Source organism: Lagenorhynchus albirostris, chromosome 15 (genome assembly GCF_949774975.1).
Source record: "Lagenorhynchus albirostris chromosome 15, mLagAlb1.1, whole genome shotgun sequence".
In the NCBI taxonomy this organism is placed as follows: Eukaryota; Metazoa; Chordata; class Mammalia; order Artiodactyla; family Delphinidae; genus Lagenorhynchus; species Lagenorhynchus albirostris.
In genome coordinates, this window is record NC_083109.1 from 26,616,586 (window position 1) to 26,643,130 (window position 26,545).

At 52.1% G+C, this 26,545-nt stretch overlaps 1 protein-coding gene across 1 annotated transcript; it reads right to left on the reverse strand.

Annotated features, from left to right (window-relative positions):
- Positions 1 to 798: 798 nt before the first annotated feature.
- On the reverse strand, positions 799 to 24,622 carry XKR7 (XK related 7). Its single transcript, XM_060124384.1, has 3 exons — positions 24,039 to 24,622; positions 3,077 to 3,279; positions 799 to 1,754 (listed from the first exon to the last, which is right to left on the reverse strand). The coding sequence occupies exons 1-3, from the start codon at positions 24,620 to 24,622 to the stop codon at positions 799 to 801; spliced, it is 1,743 nt and encodes a 580-aa protein (XP_059980367.1).
- Positions 24,623 to 26,545: the final 1,923 nt, after the last annotated feature.

Sequence of the window (26,545 nt, forward strand, 5' to 3'; positions counted from 1 at the left end):
AAGCATGGCTCCTTGAAACACTTCCCCCGAGGTGTCTGGAGCCTCCTCCATAAAAGAGCCCACAACAAAGGCTGTCTCCTGAGGAGCATTCTCTGTGCTCCGGATCGAGGTTGCCCTCCCCCAGATCTGCCACCCCTTCATGCTTCTGCCAGCCTGTACCTCTCCAATGTCTCAGGGTCCTCCCTCCTGTCCACCTCCAGCACTGTCAGCCCCCCACCCCAACTTCCCACCCCACCCCAACTCCCTCCTTTAACTCCCCTCTTGCCCAGGCTCCAGACCTCGACCCACGGGAGCTGTACCAACCTCGCTCACCAGATGCTCCCGCCTCACCCCACATCTTCCGTGGCCTCCTCCATCCTTCCCAGAGGCAGCCCACCCCCACGCCCCCTGAGGAGCACAGGGCCTAGGTCATGGACCCCCTTCTCTGGCGGGCCCACCAGAGTTGACAGGTGGGCAGCTCCAGGCAGGGGAGAGGGTGTGGGGTCCTCAGCACCAGCTGTGACACGGAGGCCTCCATGAAAGTGGGGCCGCTCCCGAGGAGCGTAGCACCAGTTGGTTCCCTGGGCCCCGGTTCAGGGGAGTTTAGGAAATGGGCCACAGGGCTGAAAACAGGGCCAAGGCCTGGGGCCTCCACAAGGCTGTCGCCTCCCATGAAATAACCCCATGGTGGGCGCCACTCTACCCTTGGACCAACAGATCCACTCCCCCTCAGCCTGGTGGCCCTGAAATTTTGGGCTCAACACTGTGCTCGATGTGGGATCAGCCAGAGTTCATCCCTTTTTGCAGGGAGACTGTGACCTACACCGAGGTCTCATACTCCAGCAGCTCCTGGGGGATCCCGATGCTCCGGTACTGCAAGCGGGGTGTCGTAGGCGAGGAGTATTCCAGCGCCAGAATGGTCTTCCGGAGCCGGCGGTCGATAAAATGAGCGTCCCAGGCAGGGTACTTCTTACGAGGCAGGTCAATCCGAATGACAGGCCCCTCTGTCCGCAAGGTGCGGGGCACAGGCGTGGGAGGCAAGCCAGGTCGCACCTGGAAGACAGGTGGTGTGGGGGTCCCCGCACGCTCGCCTCCCGCGGAGGCCCCATCCCGCTCAGCGCCTGTAGTCCTGGGCAGGGACCTCGGGGGACTTGTGACAGCATCGGCTGGTGGGCCACAGGGCCCTGGGGCCTCAGGGCAGATGCAGCCAGGCATCTGGGGACCCAGCAGGGGCCCGTTAGGGTGCAGGAGGCAGTAGTAGACACACATGAAGAATATGCCCAGTGCGAAGCTGGAGGCCACGACGCAGACCAGAATAAGTGAGTGGAAGTCAGTGGAGAAGTTGCGGCTGGAGTACCAGAAGCCGGTGAGCACGGCGTTCTCGAGCAGGACGATGCAGTAGTAGAGGGTCATGCGGCGGCGGCTGCGGCCCTCCTTGACGTTGAACCAGCAGAAGATGTAGATGATGCCCACCACCATGTTGTAGATGATCTCTTCCCACTTGGACATGCAGAAGTCCGTCTCGCCCTGGATGACCCAGAAGGTCATGACGCACCAGTGCGCCACAATGAAAATGCCAAAGTAGAGCTTGTAAACGCTGGCGAAGAGCGCGAAGGCCAGGCTGCGGGCCGCGATGGCAAACAGGTGCCACAGCACCTGCGCCACGGCGCCCTTGTAGGACAGCGGCCGCTTGTCGTCCCGTGAGTCCCGCAGCACCTTCTGGTAGGAGGCCAGGGTCCAGGCCAGGGACACGAGTGAGGCGGAGGTGGAGAGGGCTGCGGAGACAGGGTGGGGGCAGGGTGGGCTGGGTTAGGGATGGGTCTGGGTTGGGGTCTGAGGAAAGGGGGAGGGGTCTGGGTCAGGAGCTGGGTTCTGAGGAGGTGTGAGGGAAGGGTCTACAAATCAAGAGGGGTGTGGAGAGGGTCTGGGTGGGTGGTCTTCAAGAACACTGAGGCAGGGGTGAGAGTGGACAGGGTTGGGTACTTCTACAGGGGTGGGAGCATAAAGGGAGAGGGGAAGTGGGTGATTTTGGTCTCCATAAGGGTCAGGTTGGGGTCTCTAGTATGGGGCTGTTAGGGTTCAGGGGTCTTGGTGGGAGGCTGGGAAAATAGGGTCCAGGACTCTGGGAGTGAAAAAGGAGGTGAAGAGGGGGGTCATGATTAGGGAATGGAGGAGCCAGAAGGGACTGTTAGAAGCTACAGGCCACCAGGATGAGGCTGGGGCATGGAAAGGAATATCCAAGCTGAGCACAGCTGAGGGCATGGGAGGAAAATCCCGGTGGGAAGTTTCGACTGGGGCCCGGGACCCTGGGCGAGGGATGCCCAGGGAACCTGAGAGATGGTGATAGAGTCTTCTGAAACACTGAGGGTGTGTCGGGCAGTGTCGGGCGGGAGGGGCACCGGGAGCCCCAGGCAGACTGGGAATGTGGTTTTCTCTGACACTGAAGGGGTTGGCCTAGTCTGTTAGGGTTCGAGAAGCGGCAAGGTAGGTGGGCGGGGTGAGCTCATGGGGACCAGGACGAAGCCTGGGAGGAGTCCACAAGGGGCTGAAGAGCAGTGAGGGGCGGATGGAAGGGCTCTCTGGAAACTGGTGGTGACTCAGAGAGTCTGTGAGGCAGAGGGGTCCCCAGGAGATGCAGGCTGGGATTGGGACAGTCTGGGGAAAGCAGGGGCAGGGGACTTCCCTGAGGGTCTGAGGTGCGGTGATGGGGTCAAGGGCCTCTTTGGACTTGGCAGAAGTGAGGTCTGGTCTGCCCTGGCAATGGGAAAGGGAGGAGGGCGGGAGCGGGTAGCGTGCAGGGAGCCTGAGAAGAGCAAGGGGGTGGGGTGTCTCCTAACACTGAGGGTAAGGCCATTGGAGGGAACCTGGGGGTCTCCAGAGGCCTGGAGAATGCAGAGAGTAGAAGGGGCGGGGCCTCCCAAACCCCGACAGTGAGTGCGCCAAGGTGGGGGGAGTGGACAGGGCCTCCCCAGGGGGCCTTAAGCATGGGGCTGGTGGGGGTGGGGTGGGGGACAGGTGGGTCCGTCAGAATACTGCTGACGAGTGAGCCCTGGGGGCGGGGGCGCCCGGGGCGGGCAGGCGGAGGGGCGGGGCTCACCGGGCAGCAGGTCGGGCGCGCCGCCGCGGTGCACCAGGAGGCTGAGCTGCAGCACAAGCTGCGGCGCGCTGCGCAGGAAGGTCTCCAGCAGGCGCAGCATGCTCACGTCGGCGCTCTCGAACAGCATCCTCCAGTAGAAGTGGCGCCGCAGCCGCTCCCCGCGCCAGCGGCTCTGCAGCCCTAGGTACATGGCGCGCAGGTACCTGCGGGAGGACGTGGTGCTCAGGCTGTTGCGCGCGCTCATCCCCCTCGCCCCCTCCCAACCAGACCCTCGCCACCCAGCAAGTGCAGAGGGCCAGGGCGCGGTGTTGCCCTGGGCAAGTCACTTACTGCGCTTGTTTCCTCAGCTGTGAAACGGCCTCATTGAAAGGATCGCCTCACGGGGCTGTTGTTGGGCTGCTCCCACTGGGCTCACTAGCTTAAAGCACTGGCACAAATTAAGCCTTGAATACAGCATTATAAGGATCATTATTGCTATGGCAAGTTAGGGCCTGCTCTCTTTGCAGGATTCTGGACACCTTACCTGGAGCTTGCAATAACCCTATTATTATCCCCGTTTTATAGATGAGAAAACTGAGGCTCAGAGAGGTATGTCATTTGTCCAAGGTCACACAGCTAGGAAGCAGTGGAACCAGGATTCAAACCCAGATGGGCTGGTCTCAGACCCACACTCTAACCAATAGGCGACACTGCCTCTCACTGTAAGCCATAAAGACTTGCCCATACACAGGTTCCTTCAGGGACAGTCCTGGTGCCAGCCCCCAGTTCTGTTGCCAGCTTCCTGGCCTTTTCCCCAACCCCACGTCTGAGTGCCCAGTTCTCCCCTTAGGGAAGCTGCTCAGAGATCCCCTGGCATTTGCGACTTAGCTGCTTCCTCTGGTGCCGCTTCTCCCAACAAACTTCACAGCTCCAGCTGCTTTGTACACGTCACAGATTCGCTCACCCTCACTGCTAAGCTTTTGCACTTTCTGTTCCCTCTGCCTGGAACACCTTGCCCTGTCTGCCAACCCCCACCCCAGCCCCAAACCTGGATAACTCTTGCTTTTCATCCAAGGCTCAGCTTTTAGATATGACTTCTTCAGGGTAGCCTCTACTGATCGCCCTCCACCTGAGGTAGGGGCCTCTCCCCGGCTTCCCTCCGACCCAGCACTCGTCACAGTGGGTTGTAACTGTCTGGTTATGCATCCATCTCCCCCAGGCTGTGAACTCCATGAGTATGACTAGGTCATAACTGACTGCTATACCCTCAGTTCTTAGCACACGGTAGGTGCCAATCCTATTGGCTGCATGACTGAGTGCATGATTCCAAGTCTGTTTAACTGAATGGAACTCTGGTAGCCCCATAGGAGGTATGGAAGGGATCTGGAAGTCCTGAGTTCAATTCCTGAATTTGCTTCTAATTTGCTGTGTGATTTTGAACAAGACCCTCTCTGAGCCCTAGTTGATCCCACCTAAAGTGGTTGTGAGGATTAAATGGATGAGGCCCTTTGCAGCTATAAAGTGCAGTGCCCATTAGGGTGACAAAGGACCTGTCCACACAGATCTCTGCCCTGGTTCCTTGCCCAGCAGCTCCACTCCTGGCTGTTGCAGGTACAACAGCCCCAACCCCCAAATTCTCTGATACACAGGACAGGCAAACCCTTTTCATGAAACCAGAGAAGGCTCCTCTAGGAGTCATATCCCCCCAAACTGGGGGAGAAAATCCCACTAGATTCAATGACCCTATTGCCTGAATCCACAATCAGGGAACCAGGGATCTGGAGGTCTATTCCCTGATGTGAAGTGCCGGCATTTCCAGGATGTTCTGTATTCAGCTGTGTGTGACCAGCCCAAGGGAGGAACCACAGTGCTCCCTGGAATTTGTGCTCAGCTAATTCCCAGAGTTTTCCCAAATGAGTATCCTGGTCTTAGCAATGGTGTGGCCCTCTCTGGGCCTCAGCTTCTCTATCTGCCAACAAGAGGGATGGGCTTGGAGACTCTGGAGATCCTTTCAGAGCTAATGTTCTGGGACCCAAACTTTCCCCCCAAAACGTGGCCAGAAACATACCATTTAGGCCTCTCCTTCCCATCTCTGGGTCTTCTGAGGACCAATCGGTGGTGTAGACACACCCTCAGTGTGAAACAGTACGGGATTGGCCTCCAGGACGGGGAGGAGGGCTGTTCCCTCAGAAGCTGACTCAAGATGCAAAGGCCCTTCAGTCTAACTCTCCTGTCCAGCGCTGGAATCCCTTCAGCAGTTCCCAGCCCCGTGCATTTACCCCTCTGCTCACACACTTCTCAGAACAGGGAGACGCTACCTCTTGAGGCAGAGCCTTTGGCTTCCGAGCAGCTCCAGGGCCGAACTGTGTTTCTCCTGATGAGCAGAAATTTGTCTCCCTGTGACTTCTATTCTCTAGGCCCCTGCCTACCCCCCAAATAAGGATGTCTGCAGCTAGAATCATTCATTCACATAGCAAGCGTATCTTGACCACTTGCTATGTTCCAGGCCCTGTGACCTTAAGTACCTCACAGTCCCACGGGAGAACAGACAAGCTAAGAGCTGAAATAGATGCTCTAAGATGCTGTGAAACCCAGAGAAGGATCAGTAACTTTAGCTGGGGAAGACTTCCTGGAGTCTTTCAGGGAAGACTTCCTGGAGGAAGAAACATTTGATCTCCGTTTTAAAGCATGGGTAGGCATTTGAAGGCACACGGGAAGCAGAAAGGCATTTTAGGTGGAAGCCCAGCTAAGGCAAAGGTGTAGAGGCGTGAGAGAGAGAACATGGCTTTTCAGGGGAACGGCCAGCGTTTTGCCAGGCCTGGCAGGGAGGGTTGTCCTAGGGAGGAGCATTAGAAGGCTAGAATTGTGAAGGGCATCAAATTTTGGACTGAACAGTTCCTATTTTATTCTAAATCTGAATTCTATCCCAGAATCGGGGGTGATGTGATCAGCTCGGTAGCTTAGAAAGCTCACTCTGCTGGCTGCCTTGGAGGAAGGCCAGGTGAGTCCCCAGTTTAGTTCAGGCCTGAAATGACAGGGCTGAGTTAAGGCAGGGCACAGAGGAGGAGTCGAGCGCAGAGCTGGGGATGCCAGAAGTGGGGGCGACTCGGGGAGAGACCAGGCTGGCCCCCAGAGCTTCTCAGGGCCCAAAACGCAGACCACCTGTCCCAGCCTCCGTCTCCCCCTTCCCATTCCCTTTCCCAGTCCTGCGGCTCCGGCTTTGAACAGGAAGGAGAGACCAGCTGGTCCAGTGTGAAGGGGCCTGGGGAGCTGGGGGAGGGCAACACCCTGGAAGTTTCCCTCAGGCTGAAGACCATCTGTTTCCCGGCCTGGGTCAGCATGAGAAAGGCCCCAGCCCGGCCAGCATCCATCACCACCTGACAGGCTGCTTGCCCAACTCCCCACCCACTCCTGTCCCCTCCTGTGCCAGCTCCCAACACCCCACACCCCACACCCCACACCCCACACCCCAGCTAACAGCAGACAAAGGGCTTACCCAGCCGAGGGCGCTGTTGGGCCAGAGCAAGGAAGGGGGAGGGGAAGAAAGAAGGCTTCTGAGACCCAAGAACATGGGGTCAGCAGGGAGCGTGGAGAGACCAGGCTGCAGTCTGAGGGTGAAGGGGCCTCGGTTCAGCCTCATTTTGCCCCTTGCCCCTTTTGACAACAGGTCCAAAAATCGAGGCTGTCCTTTCCAGCCGGTGGTACGTGCTCGTTGCCAAGGGCCTGTGAGGTTTTCATGGGCCTAGCAAAATGTTTGAAGCCTGGGAAAAAAATTGGCTCTAAAACACAGGGAAAAACTGCAGAATCAAAATTAATAAATGTTTAATTAAATGTCTGCAAAACAGAGCATATCAGCCAGTCGACTGCAATTTGGCTTGTATCTGGGTATATATAATTTACATTCAATGTTTGATATGGCTGCATTTTAATATACTTGATAGATGTGGGGCCCACAAAAGTCTTAAAACAGCTCTGCCCAGGACATACAACCTAATTGCCCTGGGCCTCAGTTTTACGTTCTCTAGAAAGGAGCACAGCACTTGCCCTCCTGCCTACATCACAGCCACTGGGGCGAGGATCAGGAGACAAGACGGCAATATGCTGGGCTTGTGGGTTTGCCCGTGCCCTGGATGCTGTGTGGCCTTGGGTAATCTCTCTGCCTCTCTGAGCCTCATTTTCCCCCTTGTTGTGGGCATTTATAAACTGTAGAGGATGTGCACATAGTGAGGGTGAGCATATGCTAGGTGGAGGCCTCTGGCTCCTTCTGATCATCCAGCCTCTCTCTTTTAATTGAAAGTTGACGTACTAGCAGGTGCCCTTAAAACCTCCTCCAGGAAGCCCACCTGATTCCACTCTACTTGAAAGGAAGTTGGAAGAAGTTGATTTTCACCACAGATGGGACCGATGCCACCTACAGAGAACACCTCATCTCAGGGAAAGGAATCCAACTTCAGGGGCAGTGCCTCGACTCTCCTCCAAAACACAACCCCAGTCTGTCCATTCACTGAAACCACCCACCCTGGTCCAGGCCACCATCATCTTCTGCTTTCTCAGTCCTGCATCCACTCCTGTGCCCCACCACCATAGTCCATTCTCCACATGGCAACCAGTGGGATATTTTAAAAACTAATCGTGTCAGATCACGTTATTCCCTGTCTCAAAATCTTCCAAGGGCCTCCCATCCCACTTGGAATAAAATCCAAGCATTTCCCCCTGGCTTGCAGGCCCTAAACCATCTGGCCCTTTCTGCTTCTTTCAACTCGTCTCAAACCACTGCTTCATTCGCGCCCTGGAGGTTCCTGGAAGCCAGCCCAACTTGGTCCTGACTCTGGACCTTTGCACTTGCTACTTGCTCTGCCTGAAACACCCCCTTCCCCAGATCCTCCTGTGGCTGATTCCTCAGCTCCCACGTCACTTTCTCAGAGAGGCCCCCCAGGCCACTCATCCTATGTCAGCCCCTCCACTCTCACTAAATCACTCTCATCTCTCATATCACTCTGTCTTATTTTGTTCTTAACATACACTATGAAACAATCTTATTTATTAATTTACACATCTATTTTCTGTTTTACCACTGTGGTTTGCTGAGGGTCGGGACCTCATCTGTCTTGGTCACCACTGTGTCCCCAGCATCAGTACGTGTAGTAGGCACTTGATAAATATTTGTTGAATATTTGCGCATGAGTGTTTGCAGGTGTCTCCCTCCTGACCTTGGAGGCCCTGGGGCTTCTCTGCCTGAGTTTGCATAGAGCCAGAACATCTGGCCTTCCTCCTCCAGGAAGCCTCCCCTGATGCCCCACAGCCTGGTTGGGCCTCCCCAGCTCTGACACCCCCAGCCTTAAACTGCCCGAGGCCAGCGTGAGCCAGAACCTAACAGACAGCTCTACCGCCCCCATTCTACCGGCGAGGAAACAGAGGTGCTCAGAAGTCTGTTTTGGATCTAACTTGCTGACTCCCAATCTTTGGCTCGGAGAAGAAGCCTGTCTGGGAGGAAATTGGAAATTGAAGTGGTAAGTGTGTATCGTTGAGGATGGGGTGGGGAGCAAAATGACGAAGCCTAGAGAAGACAGAAGCCAGCAGTGAGCGTGTGAAATCCCTCCACTCAAGGATCCGAAAGGCTGTCTCCTCTGGATCCCCCGGCCCTGCGAGCAGGCAGCTGGGCAGGAGATGAACAGAGCTCATCCCCTTCTCCCCAGGCCCAGGGACTTCCCAGCATTGAGGGCTCCTTTCTAACAGGCAGAAGAGAGAAGGATGAGGGGATCCCACATCCCTAAGTAGCCAGAAAGTTTCTGGGTCACCCTGTCTCTCTCCTGTTCTCTGTTCCTGGGTTGCCCTGAGTCTCTGGTACCAGTCAGGGCTGCTGGCCTTGGCCTCAGTCCCCGTGCAGAAGGTCATCCTGGACCCGTCTTTTGTGTGTGCTCAGATCCTCGGTCATTGTCTGTCTCTGTCTCTGGCTCAGATCAGCTTGTTGTTGTGTCTGTCCCTTGAATGCAGGGTCAGCCTATTTATTTATCTGTTCCTCCATTACTGTCAGTCAGTCAATCTATTTGTCAGTCAGGGTCACCCTGGGGCCCTGGGTCAGTCCTCCTGTCTGTCCTTGGACTATAGGTCACATCGTCTCTCAGATACTATGTCCATCTGTTAGTCAGCTTGACCCTGGGGTCCCACGTCAGCCTGTCTGTCTGCTCTTAGAGGCCAGGAATGTCAGTCTGTCTGTCCCTTGGATGTCAGGATAGCCTGTCTGTCCCCTCGGATACCAGGTCTGCTTTTCTGTCTGTCTTTCTGGCTGTCTCCTGAATACTGCCTGTTGGTCTGTCCGTCTTTCAGTCCCTTGGCGGCTTGGTCCATCTGCTGGTCTGTTGCTCAGCTCGTGGCTCGCGTGACTCTGCCAGTTTTCCGGCCGCCCTCCCCTGCCTGCTCCCTGTCTCCCGACTCTGGGGCTCTCTCTGTCTGTCTGCGTCTCTCACATCCTCGGCTCTTCCATCTGTCGATCTCAGCGTTTCCGAGTGTGTGTTCTCGTCCCTCTCCACTCCCCCTCACAGCTCTGGGCCAAAAACACAGCAGCTTCCAGCGGCTCCCCCGCTCCCACCCCATCCAGAAACGGCACCATGGCCAGCTCTCTTGTCTCCATTGTGGGCCAGGCTTGCAGGCTCTGGAGGGTAACCAGGCTGGGCTGATGGAAAGCAGCAGGAACACTGTACCAACTGGGCCCACAACTGCTCCGTAAGTCTGTAGGGGGATAGCGTGCAGGCAAAAATAATGAGAATAGCTCACGCTTACTGAGCACCAACTGTATGATAGGCCGTGCTAAGCCTTTCTATACATACTGTGCATTCGTCACAGCAAATCTTTGAGGTGGGTACTATTATTATCCTTATTTTACAGATGAAGAAACTGAGACCCAGAAAGGGACTGGGACTTGTATAAAGTCACACAGCAAGTTACTGCCAGATCTAGGACTCAGACTTGGCTCTCCATGGGCCCCGGCATCAGAGAAGGTGCTTCAGTTGCCTGGAAGGTATTCAGAGGGCTGCCCGGGAGGACCCGTGACGGACAGAGCTGGACCTAAAAGCTTTGCTTGGAATTACGTGGGTTTAGAGAAAACTGGGGAAGGGGTGACAATAGTAGTTGGAGTGTCAGGAAACCCAGGCTCAAGGCCTCCACTGGACTTGCTGGGAAAGTCCAATTCCTCTGTGGGCTTTAGTTCTCCTACAAAATAGGTCCAAGGAACTTGATGCTTGCCTACCCCAAGGAGTTTTCATCAGGCGCAAGTCCCCACACATCCCATCCTGATAACATCAAGGCCCGACAGCTGTCTCCTAAACCCAAGTACTTCTCCCCACCCCGGTGTCATCACTCTGGTCCAAGCCACCCAACCTCAAGCAGGGCAGCCTCCATCTACCTTGATCTCCTTCCCTCCATCCTTGCCCTCATAGACCGTATTCTTCACACAGCAGCCTGAGCGGTCCTGTAAAATCCTAGGTCGGGTCATGTCACTCTCTACTGTCCTTAGAATAAAATCCTCACCATGACCTGTGGGGCCCGGTGCGATCCAGCCTCTGTCTACCTCTAGGACTTCATTTCCCTCCACCATCCCCCTCTCCCACATCTCCAGCTACACTGGTCTTGCTTTTTCCTGGACACCCCAAGCTCTTTCCAGCCTCAGGGCCTCTGCCTGGAAAGGGCTTTACCAACACGTGGCAAATTCTTATTCTTTCCATCTCAGCTCAGTGTCACCTCCTCAGAGAGGCCTTCCCAGATCCGCCCCCTGCCTTCCAAAGCAATTCTACCCACCCCTCTTGCCACTTTCTGTCAAGTTACCCTATTTTCTGAATAACACATATCACAACCAGAGATGATGATCTAACTTACTTGCTTACATATTTCTTGTCTGTCTCTCCACGAGTGTGGGGACCATGTTTGTCCTCTTCTCTGCTATGCCCCTAGTGCCTGGCACATAGTTAATGTTCAATATATATTTGTTTCTTGAATGAGTGAATGAATGGAGTGTGAATGTATTTTATAAGCCCCCAGGTGAAGGCTGTCAAGTACAGAGGGAAAGAATCAGCCTTGAGAGGCAGGGAGACCCGGGTTCAGATCCTGACGCCATCATTTACTGTCTGTATAGTTTTAGGCAAGTTGCTTCCCTCTCTGAACCCTTCAGCTCAATGCCCACCTTATGGGATAGCTATAAAATCAGAAAGTGGTGATTTGTATAAAATGCCCAGCCCAGTGCAGGGTATTCAACCAATACGAGGTTTTAAGAAGCTGACAGACTCAGAGGCTCCAGCAGGGAGAGGAGGTCTTGTAGTTTCCAGTTTAGTTTCTAGCGGGGCTGAGACCTACTCCTCGCCTGACTTTCCCTGGTGCTCACTGAATCCATCCTCAGGAGACAGAGGGTCAGAGAAGTCCCTTCAGGACAAGTTCACAGGGCAGGGCCTTATTTGGGGTCTTCGCCCTCCTCCAGAAAATAACTGCCACTCATCAAAGGCCTTCTGTGGGCACTTTGCCAAAATCCTCACTGCAGCCCTGTGAGGTTTCGTGGGCATGACCCCCACTTTCCAGATGAGGAAACTGAGTCTCAGAAAAGAGGAGGTTCACTTGACGTTTATTCACCCAGCAGCTTTTTGTTTTTTGGTTTTTTTTTTGCGGTACGCGGGCCTCTCACTGCTGTGGCCTCTCCCGTTGCGGAGCACAGGCTCCGGACGTGCAGGCTCAGCGGCCATGGCTCACGGGCCCAGCCGCTCCGCGGCATGTGGGATCTTCCCGGACCGGGGCACGAACCCGCGTCCCCCGCATGGGCAGGCGGACTCTGTGCCACCAGGGGAGCCCCACCCAGCATTTTTGAGTACCTACTGTGTGCCAGGAGCTGTGCTAAAATGCTGGTGGACACGATGGTGAGCAAGACAGACCCAGTCCATCTGGCACTGTCTAGCGGGGAACCTGGACATTAATGAAATCGTCCTGTAGACTTGAAACGACAGACATTCTGTGGGCTGCAGACATGTTCCAACAGGCTTCTGTGCTCCAGTGCTGAGGAAGGCAATTCTATGGGAGAAGCGCCCAGCTTGGGAAGGGCGTGGCAGTCAGGGAAGGCTTTCTGAAGGAGGTGGCTACTGAGGCATGATCTGAAGCAGGCACAGGAGTTAACCAGGTGAAGGGAGGGAAGGGAGTTTCCGGTAGAGGAACAACATGGGCACAGGTCCTGAGTTAGGCGGGAACAATAAGTGGTCAGAATGGCTATAGCTCCAGAAAAGGAGGTGAGAAAGCAAGGGATGAGGGGGACCATGGTGAAGCATTTGGTCTTTATCTGAAGAGTGAAGATTGTGTTGGATAGCACTTCTGCATTTTAGAGGGAGTACCCTGGCTGTAAGGAACAGATTGGACGGAGGCAAGGGTGGAGGTTGGGAGACCAGGTGAGAGGTGAGAGGTGAGGAGGGCCCAGACAGAAGGGATGGACCCCAGAGACATTTAGCAGGCATTTGGAGAAGTGACTTGCCCAAGATCAGTAGCCAGAAGCATTGGAATTGCATCTCAGCTTAGGAATGGTGGACTCCTTCATTTCACCACAGGCATGGATCAAGCTGAGGACCTACATGCAGTCTGTGAGTTCCCTGCAAAACATTGGGCCTCCAATTATACAGATTCCTCACCTGAAATGTGGCCAAGGAAGCTCCTGGGGGGAACGGCCTTGAGGCCCCCTCCCCATCTATCCACTCCTCAATGCTGAGCACTCCTGCAAGGATGCAAAATGGGACCTTCCTGGAATTGGCAGCCTAATGAGTCATAAATGTCAGTAAAGGATGCGATTTTACACGTTTGGCTCCCATTTCATATGGTGCTGGGAGCTGGGCTGTCTCCTTCCTCCTCAGCAGCCCCCTCCAGAGTCACAGCACTTTTTTTTTGCTGGGCTAAGGCCAAACATCTCCCTGCCACTAATTTTAGGCTCTGGCTGTAATGCTGAGACCCTCTCCCAACCCGCCCACTGCAGTCAGCTCCCAGACAGTGTGCCTCTCTTTGCCCAACAGGGAAGCAGGCAGCTCCTCTCCAGCAAAGCATTTGGGACCAGGTTCCTGCCTCTTATGTTCTTCACTGTATGAGTGCAGCCAGATCTCCTTCCCTCTCTGGGCTTCACTTGCCGCATCTGTGAAATGGGTGCAGAGCAGAGACTCAAAGCCAGGACTCCATACTCTAGCCCAAGCCTCTTTGATCCCCCCTTTCCTCTTTTCTTGATATCCCTGTGTGACATTGGGATGGCATGAGCCTATGAGGGAGAAGGAGTTAGATCCTGGTCTCCTGGTGGTATCTGAAGGTACTTGAAGATCGAGGCAGGGAGAAAGCACCACTTCTCTTTGTCTCTGATCTATGAGATCCTAGATGGTAGAGGAGCCGAGCTGATATTATGAGGGACTCTGGGGAATGAAAGAAGGGTGTCTAGAAAGGTAGCTGTCCCTCAGCTCCAGCTGATTGCTGCCATGGGAGAATGTGAGCCCAGTATGGCTGGAATTTCAATTTTTCAAGAAGAGCTGGAGGGCTTCCCTGGTGGCGCAGTGGTTGAGAGTCCGCCTGCCGATGCAGGGGACACGGTTCGTGCCCCGGTCCGGGAAGATCCCACATGCTGCGGAACGGCTGGGCCTGTGAGCCGTGGCTGCTGAGCCTGCACGTCCGGAGCCTGTGCTCCGCAGCGGGATAGGCCACAACAGTGAGAGGCCCGTGTACCGCAAAAAAAAAAAAAAAAGGAAGAAGAGCTGGAAATTAGGATATTTATGCAAAAAACAAAACAAAACAATAAAACCCAAAAACTTCAATTTGGAAATGTTGGCAACTAATTTTAAAAATACCATATGAATTTAAAAGAAATTATTATTCCTTTTTTAGGTTTGATAACAGTATTACATACTTCAGTTATATTTTTAAAAAGTCTATCTTTTTAGAGATGTACTGAAATATTTATGGGTGCAATGATATGACATCTGAGACTTGCTTCAAAATAACATGGAAGGGCAAGAAATGGGGTGGGGTCCAGACCTATACTCTCCAACACCTACGTGTCCTACACTAGCCACATATGGTTCTTTAAATTTAAATTAGTTAAAATTAAATGAAATTTAAAATTCAGTTGCTCAGTTATACATTTCCAATGCTCAATAGTCATGTGTGGCTAGTAGCTACTGTATAGGACAGTGCGTTTCCTATATACATATATATTTCCATCACTGCAGAAAGTTCTTTCGGATGGTGCTGGCCTAAGTAAAACAAGGCTGGCCAGGAGATGATCATTCCTGGAGCAGGATGGTGGTACACAGAGCAATCATTATCCTGTTCCCTCTGCTTTTATATATTTAAAATCTTTCCATAATAAAAAGTTTCATTAAATACTAGGGGAAAAAATACTGTATGGGACTAACGAACACATCCTCAGGCTGGATTTGCCCTTGGGCCACTGATTTGCAACCTGTGGTCCAGCAGATAAGCATCACAAAGCACCCAAGTTAGATCCACAGACTCTTAAAACTGTGAGGGGCTTTAGAGATGACTGGTTTATCCTCCAAACTGAAGGCAGGAGGCTCTGCTACTGCTTCCCTGCCAAAGTCAGTCACTTTTGTCTGCATGCGTGTCTGGTGATGTGGAGTTCACACCCTCGGGGCAACCCAGGGAGATCTTTCTTCTTATCACACAGCTTCTGCCTCCCTTTAACTTTGGGTTGTCACCTATTCTCACACTGTCTCTGGAGTCACAGAATAAGTCTCCTTCCTGGAAGGGGGGATCTGTGGGTGAGGGGTAGTGAGCAGTTAGGACCCTTGATGCCCTTCTCCCACCCCCTATCTTATTATGAAGCAAGTAGGATGGGCTACTACTTGGGCCAATAATAATTGGTAGTAAATATTTTCTGAGCATATAATATGTGAAGACCCTATTCATTTACATTATCTCAAGACATCTTTACAAGAAACTTAAGGGGTGAATACTATCACCCCATTTCACAATGCGACTAGAGCTCCAGCTGGTGGAGCAACTTGCCCAAGGTCACACAGTGAGGAAGCCATGGCGCCATGGGCTGTACCAGTGCCCCAAGCTCTCAGCTACTCTGCTGTCTTGTCCAAGTCCTGGGAAAACTCATCCAGGATTCCCAAGCCCCCACCTGGACTTTACAGATGGGATAACTGAATCCCAGGCAGAGAAATGTCTTTCTCAAGATTCTGATTTCAGAAACAGACTCACAGACTTAGAACAGACTTATGGTTACCAGGGGGCAAGGGTGGGAGCAGGGATAGATTGGGAGTTTGGGTTTGACAGGTACACACTGCTATATTTAAAATAGATAACCAACAAGGACCTACTGTATAGCACCGGGAACTCTGCTCAATATTCTGTAATAACCTAAATGGGAAAAGAATTTGAAAAAGAATAGATACATGTATATGTATAACTGAATCACTTTGCTGTACACCTGAAACTAACACAACATTGTTAATCAACTATACTCCAATATAAAATAAAAAATTTAAATAAAGTTACGTTACTAACAGTGGAGGAAAAAAGGTTCTGATTTTAAAGATTCTATTCAGTTCACGTGAACGTTTATTGAGCACTTACTGCATACGAGGAACTTCATCTCCTGTCAGACACACGTGCATCCTCCTGGGAACTCAGCCCCGGGGTTGCTTCTACTACATCTTGTACAAATACATATGTATTGCCCTTAGCCTGCATTTGTTCATTGACAGTTTGGAAGGCTGCAGATGAAGGCCTAAGCAGACCTCAGTGCTGTGTCCACACAGCAAGGGGCTCCCACACTGCCTTAGCACCCCCCACATCAGCCACAGATGCAAACCCTGCTTCAACAGAATTTGTGTTCTAAGACCCTACTATGGACCTCACCAAAGCTCGCTGGGTACAAGGCCACCAATAGCAACAGAGTGTCAGCTCGGAGCCAGTCATGGTGGGGGACAGAAAGAAGGACGAACAAGGCCTCAACTCCCCAGGCACTTTTAATCTGGTAGGAAAACCAGCCAGGTGGGCAAGGATCACAACAGAATCTGATCAGGACTGTGGGGCTGAGGAGGAATGAGTAATTGTGCATGGGGGGAAAGTCGGAGAGGAAGAACCCAGAATGTCAACAGTGGGTACTTTATATTAAAATAAAATTTAAAAAATACTTTTCTGACTTTTTCCCTCTTCCCAAAGCAATACATGATTGTTTGTTTTGTAAGAATACACTTAACTAGCAAAAGGTAGTATCTCTTGGTAGTTACACATGTGGGCTTGGGAGCCTGACTGCATGGCTTCAAACACTGGCTTTGCTACTTATGTATTAGGAGGCTGTTACCTCTCTGTGTGTCAATTTCCACATCTGAAACATGGGCCAATAATGCTAGCTAACACTACTTGAGGACTTATGTGTTGAATACTGTGCAAAGCATGTTCCATATATTAATTCAATAAGCCTTCATAATGGCCATTTGTATAGGGGTGTTATCCCATTTCACAGATGAGGAAACTGAGGCCCAGAGAGGTTAAGTGACTTGCCCAAAGTCACATAGCTCCTAAGCGGCAGAGTCAGAGTTTGGGCTCCACAGTCCTTATTATTATTCATTATTACACTCCCTACCTGACAGGATTGAAGAGGAACGACCTAATCTATGTCTCTATAAGTGGTGACTATAATTTTTAGTAGTATCTGACTCTTTGAAAGCAGGTATACATGTTTTTAAAATGTATGCAGGTAAAATGTATTTCTTGGTTAATTAAAAATCAGAGTAAAATCATCAAGTGATACAAGAAATATCTAATTAGTAAGGGAAAATCTCCCCTAACCCCACTTCTGCACCCCCAGAGATAATAAGTGGAGAGGAGTCTCCTTTGCACCTTTCCTGCGCTGCCTGAGGTTTCAACAAGAGCATACAGCTCCTTTTTAAACAGAAAAAACAACCAAGCAGTTTTCATTTTAGATGAAAATGACAGCAACTAGCCTGACTGAGGAAATGGGAGGTGGGGTCTGAGGGGCAGAGGGTGGCACATGTTGAGTTTGTTCAGGGCAAGCGTCTCAGAAGGGGTGGCATTTGAGCTTGGTCTTGAGGGATGTACAGAGTTTCACTGGGAGGAGGATGGGGCGGGGTGTTGCTGAAGGAAGGACTGCAGGCAGCTGCTTAGAGGCATGAAGAAAAGGAGCATGTGACTTATTTGGGGGGGAGCGTAGAGCAGTGAGGAGATGAAAGGGTGGGAGGTTGGGGCTTGACACCAGGCTATAGCATTAAGACTCGCTCAAGGGGCAGAGGGGAGCCAGGGCTGGCCCTCTGGCTACAGAGTGGCAGGGTCAGCTCTGAGCTTTAGAACTACCATTCTGGCCGCAGGTGGAGACAGGATATGGGGAGGAGTGGGCTGGGGGGAGACCGGAGGCTGATAGGATTTCCCAGAGGAGGAATTCCGAGGCCCTAACAAAGGCAGAGTGGTGAATGGAGAGGCCAGAGAAGATCCCAACCCATCTTCCTTCCTCTCCCTGGGGACCTTCGCCCCAGCTGCCAGGGGTTCAAAGCCATTTCCTGGCAGCCCTCCCTCCTCCCCCAGGGTTTCTCCTGTGTGGTCTTTATAGATCAAACAGGGGACGCTGGGCCCAACTGCCGCCGCTGTGTCTGTTAGGAGCTGCTCTAATGGCCTGTTGCTGCCAGCTGGGCAGGGAGAGGAGGGCGGCCGGGTGGAGAGCGTTCTAGAGAGGGGTCTCCCAGGAGGTGGGTGGTGAGGCTAGACTGGAACAAGCCTGCAAGGTCAGAGCAGGGAGGGACCTTGTGGATAGTCACCGAGTTCAGGGGGTTGTAAACATGTTTCAGCTGTAGAACTGTCAAAACAAAATCTTAGGCACGTGACCATCATATCAAGAAAGAGAAACTTTGAGATACTCAGGTTGAAATGATGGTAAGAGGTGAAACACAGTTTGAAAACCACTATGGAATCCAACTCCTGACATGTTTTATGTATTACTTATATACTTGTATTATTACTGTACAACTAGTAATGGCTACTGAGAATTGAGCACTTCCTGTGTTCCAGGCACCGTGCTAAACACTACACATACATTCTTTAATTTACTACTCCTCCAAGCCACATGTGACACATACTATCAGTAAGAATGTCCAATTTGCAGATGAGAAAATTAAGGCACAGACACGTTATGCCATTTGCCCCAAATCACAGAAAGTGGCAGACACAGGATAAGGCTGATTCCAGAGTATGAGTTCTTAACCATTAACTGTCTGGCCCCGATGGGGAAATTGACCAAAGAAGGAAAGATATCCTGCCTGCTATGCCTAAAACAGACCCCCGCCCCCTCTGCTACTGCCCTGGTCCAGCCTCCATCTTCTCTCACCTGGATCATCGAGGGTGGATCTCTTCGTGGGTCTCCAGGCTTACCCTGGCTTCCCTCCAGTCCATTTTTCATCCAGCAGCCAGGGTGCGCATTGTAAAGCATAAGTCTAGACCCTGTTCCTACTCTGCTCAAATCTTCTTGGGCTCCCCACTTCATGCAGAGTGAAAGCCCCAATCCTCCCCCCCGGCCTTTGGGGCCCTGCGTCATCCACCCCCAGCCACCCTGTCCACCATCGTCTCCTACAATCTCCCCCCAGCTCTCTGCTTTGCCACAGGGCCTTCTCCCTGCTCTGCTCCTTCCCTGTGCCTGGAACGCCCTTCCCAAGACATCCACACAGGTTGCCCGCACCCTGTTCAGCCCTTTGCCCACATGCCCACCCCTCACAGAGGCTGCCCTGACCACCTTATCTTGAAGGGCCACACCCTCCTCCTTTTCACTTTTTCCATAGTTCTTACCACTATCTAACCCATTATATTTTATATTATGTATTATATTTATATTATATTTATATTTTAGATTAGGTAATATATATTTTAATTTGTTTGTTTATTGGTTTCCCCCAATAGACTTTTTTTTTTTTTTTTTTTTTTTTTTGCGGTACACGGGCCTCTCACTGTTGTGGCCTCTCCCGTGGCGGAGCACAGGCTCCGGATGCACAGGCTCAGCGGCCATGGCTCACGGGCCCAGCCGCTCCGCGGCATGTGGGATCTTCCTGGACCGGGGCACGAACCCGTGTCCCCTGCATCGGCAGGTAGACTCTCAACCACTGCGCCACCAGGGAAGCCCCCCACTAGACTCTTGAGCTCCAAGAGGGCCGGGACTCTGCCTTGTTCACCACTGTATTTCCAGCACTTAGTGCAGTGCCTGGTACACAGCAGGTGCTCCATATATTTGTGGAATGAATGACTACAGATTAAATGCACAGCTGCCGTGTCCCTATGGCTTCAGGGTCCTTCAAGGCCCTCTTGCCCTCCTGCCCACTCACAGGCCACCCGCTCAGTGAACAAACCTCTTTCTACAGGGAACAAAGCCCAGGCTGATGGTCCTAACCATTGCCAGGGGTTCTGAGTACTTAATGATGGCCAGCCCTTTGCTAAAACCTTGGTATATTATCTCTTGAAACCTTGAAACAAACCAAGAGGTGATACCATATGGTCTCTAGTTTATAAAGGATGGGACTCAGGCACAGAGAGATTATGTGACCTGTCAGGATCACACATATTAAGTGGTGTGGTCAGGATTTGAACTGAGGACATTTGAATCCAGAGTTCATGTTCTTAACCATCACGCAAAGAACAGAGCTTCCCAGAGAGGAGCCCCAGAGACTGACTTTAATACCAGGTAGGTCACTAATTCATTTCTGAACGTCTCTGGAGCGCAGGGCTTGTGAGGAGGCAGAGGGAGCAGTGCTGGGGCCTAGACATAGAGAGTGTGGTAGAGGGAGGGCCTTCAAAGTCCAGTTTGCCTCTTTCCTTCCCCTCCCTCCCATTTTGGGGTCCCCAGATCCTGACAGCCTGGGAGGAATCCCACGGCAGATTAATTCCACTAATTGGCTTAACAAACCACGCTTATCTGGGCAAAGCTGGGGCCCAGTGAGTTTAAGATTAGGGAAAGCAGGATTCATGGCTTACTGCTCTCCTGCCCAGGGTCGGAGTGGACAGGGTTAGGACTTTAATTGGCTTAGCAGCGCTGAGTGGCTTAACAGCTCAGAGGGATGGGGGTGGGAGCTGGGCAGAAGGCATGAAAACACAGGTTGGTGTCCAGCCCCCAGCCAGCTTCATGTCTGACCAGAGGATCTGTGTGTTCTCTCAGGGATCAATCTGTCTCTGTACCGGGCCATCGCTCTGGGATCCTCTAATGCAGCCAGTGTGGTGGTATCAGGGATAGAGCCTGGGCTTGGGAATTAGGCAAAGGTAGGTTGACACCTCACCTCTCCCCCACTTGCTCAGTGGGTGACCTTCGGCAAGTTACTTGACTTTTCCAAGCCTCACTTTCTTGTCTGATAAATGGGTATATCAACTGTCACCAGAGGGAAGGTTTTGGGGCAAAACAAGATCACATGCCTAGAGCACCTCACATGGGGCCTGCTGGGACATGGAGGGTGCATAGTGTCTGTGAATTCCTTCCCTTGCTCTCCCTCCTCAGAGCCCCATTTTGTGATTAAAATAATAACATGCATCTTGCAGGCTTGTTTGGGAACAGAAGAAGAAAGGACCTGAATCAATTGTAAGGAGCTGGCCAGAGGTTACAAAAAGGATGGGCCCCCATATGTTTCCTGTGGTTGACACTATTTTTAAAAACCTTAATTAGTAGTTGAATACTGGCAGAATTCACCAAAAAAAAAAAAAAATCCCAATTTCCCATTTCTCTTGAGAAATCAAGACTTGACAACACCTGGTCCACGATTTCTTGTGGCACCATCAGCTGGAGCCGGGTGGTAGCTTCAGCTTCTCTAGGACACTGCTTGCCCCATACTGTCCCCTTGTCTGACACCCATGTACCGACACAGTCTGTGTTACTAGCTCCTCAAAGTATTCAAGGTTTTGATTCAACATTGTGCAAGCATAAGGAGTTGAAAGATATCTTTATGATTCAAATTAATTTATTCAGATTTGGGGGCGTGGGATCAGCATGTGAGTGAATGGCCAGTCCCTCAGCTTTGATCATGCAGGTCTCACACACACATCTCCTTCCTCATTACCCTGGGGTCCAGCCCTCAGAACATCTGCACCAAGTCCCGCTGGACAGTGAGCCTGTTCTTTGTGGGAACCTCATGTTTGCTTACCACATTGCTTAGTTTCTAGGAATACCAACTCTGGTGGCTTCTCGTCTGGATCTCTCTCCATTTAGCCAGACTCTCAGCCATTTTTGAATCCAAAGCTTTTGGGACAGGGGCCCAGAGGTTTAGCTCTGATGTAGACCCAGAGTCAGACTTCCAGAAAAGGGAAGGCTCTTAAGGCCATCAAATCTATTATTCTCATTTTACATACAGGGAAACTGAGGCCCAGAGGTGGGAAGAGCCTTGCCCAAAGGCACCTAGCCAACTAGTTACAAACCTGGATGAAGTCTCCTGATCCCGCCCTACCCCCAATCCAGCACTTTCCTGACAATATACACAGTCTCCCCATCCTTATCCACATAGTTCAACTCCCTCCCCCTCCTTTCCCATTCTTATCTCAGTCCAGCAGAAGCCCTGACTTTCTATCATCCTGGAATCTTGGTATCTCAGACTCATAATTCTTTGAGCTTGGAGGACACTTTAGTGGCAGAATTGCAGGGGAGATAAATTGAACTTGGGCTTTGAAGGCAGAGAGTCTTGAGTCCCAGTGCTTTTATTCTCTAGCCATGTGACCTTGGGCAAGGATGTCCCTTTTCTGAGCCTCCATTCCCTCATCTGTTAAGCAGGAATGATAATACAACCACATTGCAGGATTATTAGGAGGGATACAGGAGATGAAGCAGGTAAAAAGGCAATCAGTAGTCTGGCACAAAGTGAAGGCTTAATGAAACAATTGTTACAGAACTGTAAATTAGGGCTCTCATGCCCCTAAGGCCTAAGTGAAAGAGTCCAGATGTGATCCAAGAGAATGGAACCGGACAAACTGAAGCGCATATACCCTGTCTAAATTGTTCCAGGCCTGATATTGCTAGATGCATTTTTTTTTCAAGAGGAGCTAGGATTTTGGATTTTTGAAATACTATGCAAGCCAGACAAAACACTTCTGTAGGCCAAGTTCAATCTAAGAGCCATTAATTTGTCATCCCTGCAAAATCATCTCATCCCAAGCCCCTCATTTTACGAATAGGGTAGAGTAGAAATCGCTAGCCCTTTTATCTAAGAAACCATGGAGTTCAATGGACCCCCAGCCATCTGCAGCCACTCCCCTGAGACCCCCACCTCCACCCCATGGTCATTTTTTGCTCTGTTTGAGGGAAATTCAGTTTATGTTCAAGAAAGAAGTATGCATTTCTTGTAAGTAGATTCTGAAAATGGGAGAAGGGGGTTTTGAGGTAGCCAGTGAGTCAAGGGGCAGCTGGCCCATTTTAGGCTGAAGGGAAAGGGGGATGAAGCTTTGGTTACCAAGAATAGGAAGTTACCATTTCAGAATCTAAAAATATCTTTCACCATCTGTCCACTCGGGCACAGAATGATAAATGCAGATTAGTTCCTGGATGTAGACATGAATATTTTTTGTGTCAAGCTAATAATAATAACACCACCTTGTGTGGATAGAGCGCCTCCCACCTTTTCCCCCAGGGTAAGCTAAATGGAATATATACATCATCTAGGCAAGGCACATATGGGGAAAGCAAGTCAGAGAGAGATTTGGCAACACAACAAGGGTGACACAGCAAATGAGCAGCTGGGACAAACCCTGGGAGTCCTCTTTCCAACCCTCAGCTCAGAACTGCATCTTCTGAGTTAAGCAGAATGTGTTAACAAGTAGCAGAATAAATATAACAACAGCAATAATCACCCTTTACTCCACAGTGACTTTGACTTTTTCCATGTTTTCCCCACAGGTGTGATAATCATGATAATCTATTGCATTCCTAAAATATGTTACAGTCTGCAGGGCCTTTACAAAGACCCTCTCTCACCTGACCATCCCAAGAGGTAAGAAAATGTAATGTAGATCAATGAGATGAGAAGAGTAGGGAATCGCCCTCTCTTCACAGGTGAGGAAACTGAGGCTTGGAGGGAGGAGAGGTTTGTGTAAGATCAAATAGCAGACAAGTTCATTCTGTCAGTGCACAGTAGAGCCTAAGCTACTAGAGCAATACAGACTCAAGGGGAACCCTAGGTTCAGAATTCCCCGTCTCCAGTTAACTCAGCTCAGCAGCCACCCTCAGTCCTGGCAGAGGAAGAAGCCTAGAATTGGGCGGCTTGTACAAAGCTTCAGTTTTGTCTTACTGTCCTGAGACGAAAGGACAGATAGTGGCTATCTAATCTCAGATTCAAGATCCCATATCCCCATGGCTCTGTTTCGGGGGGCGGGGGAGACACTGCAGACACTGCAGAGACACTGGGGAAGTCCTAGGAGGCAGAGGAGCTAGACACCTTCTCAGCTAGGTCCACCACAACCTTTCCTAAAAGTCCAAAAAGTTTGGCGGGATATTCATTTAGCTGCCTCGAATTCTGTTTCTCCTGGGAGGTTGGGAATGGACTGCAATTCCGAACTGAGAATCTTTGAGAGCAGAGAGGGACTTCTGAGATCTTTCCTAAGCCCAAGCTCAGGCTCAGCACTCAGGCAGAGAGGAGTGGGACAGGGCTGGATGGAGCCCTGGGGCCCTGTTCCAACCTTCACATTCTTCTCCATCGGCCCTGGGCCCTCCTCATTCACACACCCCTGAGGATCTCTTTCTCTTTCTTCTTGCCCCATTCCCTCTTCCCTCAATAGCCAGATCCTAGAGGATGGTACAGAGGTTGATCAGAGTTAGAGGGCAGAGGTCAGGGAGGAGCTGGCAGAGGAGGAATCAGAGCTGCAATAGGGTGGGGCGGGGCGGGGGTCAGGACAGGAGCGGGCGTGGAGGATCAGAGAAAGGCTGGGGCGGCAGGCAGCCCCTTACCACCTCCCACTCCTCCAACTCAGTTCTCTCCACCTGAGCTTCTCCTACCTCCAGACCTGGCCGAGCTGCAGGAGGTGGACGAGGGTCTGCAGTAGCCAGACGCAGAGGCGGCGGCAGCGGCGGCGGTAGGCGCTGGCCGAGGAGGGCTCAGGTCGGGGGCCCAGATCGGGGCTGCCTTCTTTGGTACGGAAGGTGACGGCGCTGTCCTTGGTGCTGATGACCGGTCCGCCGGTGCCGCTGTCCTTGGTGCTCATTGCGGGTCCCGGGGCCCCAGCGGTCTCCGTGTAGTCGTAGACGAACCAGCGGAAGCTGAGCAGTTGTACAACAAGCGAGGGCAGGATCACAAACAGCAACGTGAGGCCGAAGTAGGTGCGGTGACCCTGCAGGTAGTAGGAGGCCGCCAGCCACAGGTCCGTGGCGCCGTCGGAGAAGAACACGAGCAGCGCGCACAGCACCCAGCAGCAGTCCCGCAGCTCGTAGCGCGGCCCCGGGCCTCCCGCCCCGGTTACCCCGGGGTCCCCGGCTGCCGCCGCCGCCTCCCCGCGCCCACCCGCACCGCCCCGAGCTCCTCCGGCCGCCCCCTCCGGCCCCGGGCCGGCCGCGGCCACCGCTCCATCCGACTTCGCGGCCATGTTGGCGGAGCAGGAGGCGGGGAGCGACTTCCGGGCGGCGGAGGGGGGGTGGGGTGCGGAGTGGGAAGGACCCTGTGCGGGCGGCTCCCGCCTCCTCCTCTTCCTCCTCTTCTTCTTTCTCCTCCCCTACACTTCAATTATTCATTCCCCTCGGCGCCGCCCCCGCCCCCGCCCTTCCCCCACCCCGCCTGGGCTGTGACCGGATGCGGGCAGCCCTCCAGGGAATGGAGAGGGGGAGGGGAGGGGAGAGCATCCCAGGTCACCCTCCTCTTCCTTCCTCAGAGGCGTGGGGCTCCAGCCACATGCTTTCTGCCTCCAAGCCCCCCACCTCACTCCACTTCCTTCTTTCCTCTTTTCTTCACCATCCCTGTCTCCATCCTCTCTTCCATTTATCTCCTCTGTTTACCTTCAGTGGTCTGGGTCTGAGGAGAGTAGGGGACCAGGGACTTGAAAGTAAGGGGCTTCTTAGGCAGGCACCCCAGTAGACCATCACTCCATGCTAACACCCCACTTCCTAGTTTCCAAAGTGTTCACATATTGTTCCATCCCTTTCTTTCATCTTGGGAGGTCTCTTTTCTTATTGTCTTTTTCTCATTTAGGCTGAGTAAACTGCAGCTCTGAGAGTTGCTGTCTCTTCCCACTCTCCCCTTCCCCTCCCTCAGGGAGGGGCCTTCATCTGGCCACAGCCCTAGTCGAACAGAGGCTGGGAAGGGGTCAACATCAGAGGGAAAGGGATGAGAGGAAACACCAAGTGGAGGAAAGAGCAAGTGTAAAGGCCTGGAGGCCTGAGACTAGAGGGCATGTTTTCAAGGAAGTCTGGATCACAGATCCAAGGAGGTGGAAAGCTAGGAAAGTTGGGGCTGGAGAGTTCCAAGGGATGCGATCCTAAAGAGCCAGAAGCAATGGGGAAACACTCAGAATTTGATCAGGGAAATAATGTGATCAAATCAGGATTTGGAAAAAAGACCCTGCAGCCAGAGGAGAGAAGTGCTTACAGGGAAGCAGTGTGGAGATGGAGAGACCAGAGAGAGAGAGAGAGTGCTAACAGTAATCCATGAGAGGGGTAGGGTCCCTCATATGTCCTGGATATCCCTAGTTCACCACCCACTTCACCCTGCTTTGCTCAGATTGGATGTACCAGGGCATTTATGATACAAGCACTCATGTAGCAGTTTCTCTTTGCTCAGAATCATTCTAAGCACTGTACATTTACTAACTCTTTATCCTTACAATTTGTGAGGTAGTTTATGTTTCCCTCCCATTTTACAGATGAAGAAACTGAGTCTTGGAGAAGTTTATTTATGTGTTTGGAATCACAAAGTGCTAGAGTCAAATTCAAACCCATCACCTGGTTCCAGAGTAAGCTTTTCTACCTTCCAAAGGGAGGATGGGAATTAGGTGAGAAAGGGAGGAGAGCAGAGGGGAGGAAGGGAGGTTTGAGGACCACCCTGCTTCAGAGTGGCAAGGAAGGGAAGATGAAGGGAGACAGCTGCCCTGGATCAGGAAGGAGCAGCCATTTGCAGTCCTTCAGCCCAACATCCCTTTCATGTCCAGGGACTGTTTTGGTCCCAGCAATGCTCAGGAGTTGGAGTGCCAGCTGTTGTCCAAGGCTGAAAATGGAGGACGAAGAGTTAGGGATTAAGGGAGTTTTCCAAGCTGGATACAAAGCTGACAGTCTTTATCCGCAGGCATGTGTAGACTGGTGGGAGTTTTTGTGGGTTGGGCAGGAGGGGAGTCCGAATCCCAATGTGATTAAGCAGGAGAAGTGTCTCTTCCTTTCTTTCTCCTCTACAACTCCAGGCAAGGAGACTCATGTAGTGCATGGAGCCCTGAGCAGAGGGAAGATCTGACCTCAGATCCCCTTATGGCCCTGGGCCAGTTCTGCATGTGTATGGATAGGGCCTGACAGAGTTAGGTTCTCAC

Excerpts from the sequence above, each read along its gene's own strand:
- XKR7 (XM_060124384.1), bottom strand. The coding sequence starts at position 24,622 with ATGGCCGCGAAGTCGGATGGAGCGGTGGCCGCGGCCGGCCCGGGGCCG. Across the intron at positions 3,280-24,038 it reads CAGCTCGGCCAGGTCTGGAG|GTACCTGCGCGCCATGTACC; the intron begins GTAGGAGAAGCT and ends GTCCTCCCGCAG. Across the intron at positions 1,755-3,076 it reads CGCGCCCGACCTGCTGCCCG|CCCTCTCCACCTCCGCCTCA; the intron begins GTGAGCCCCGCC and ends CTGTCTCCGCAG.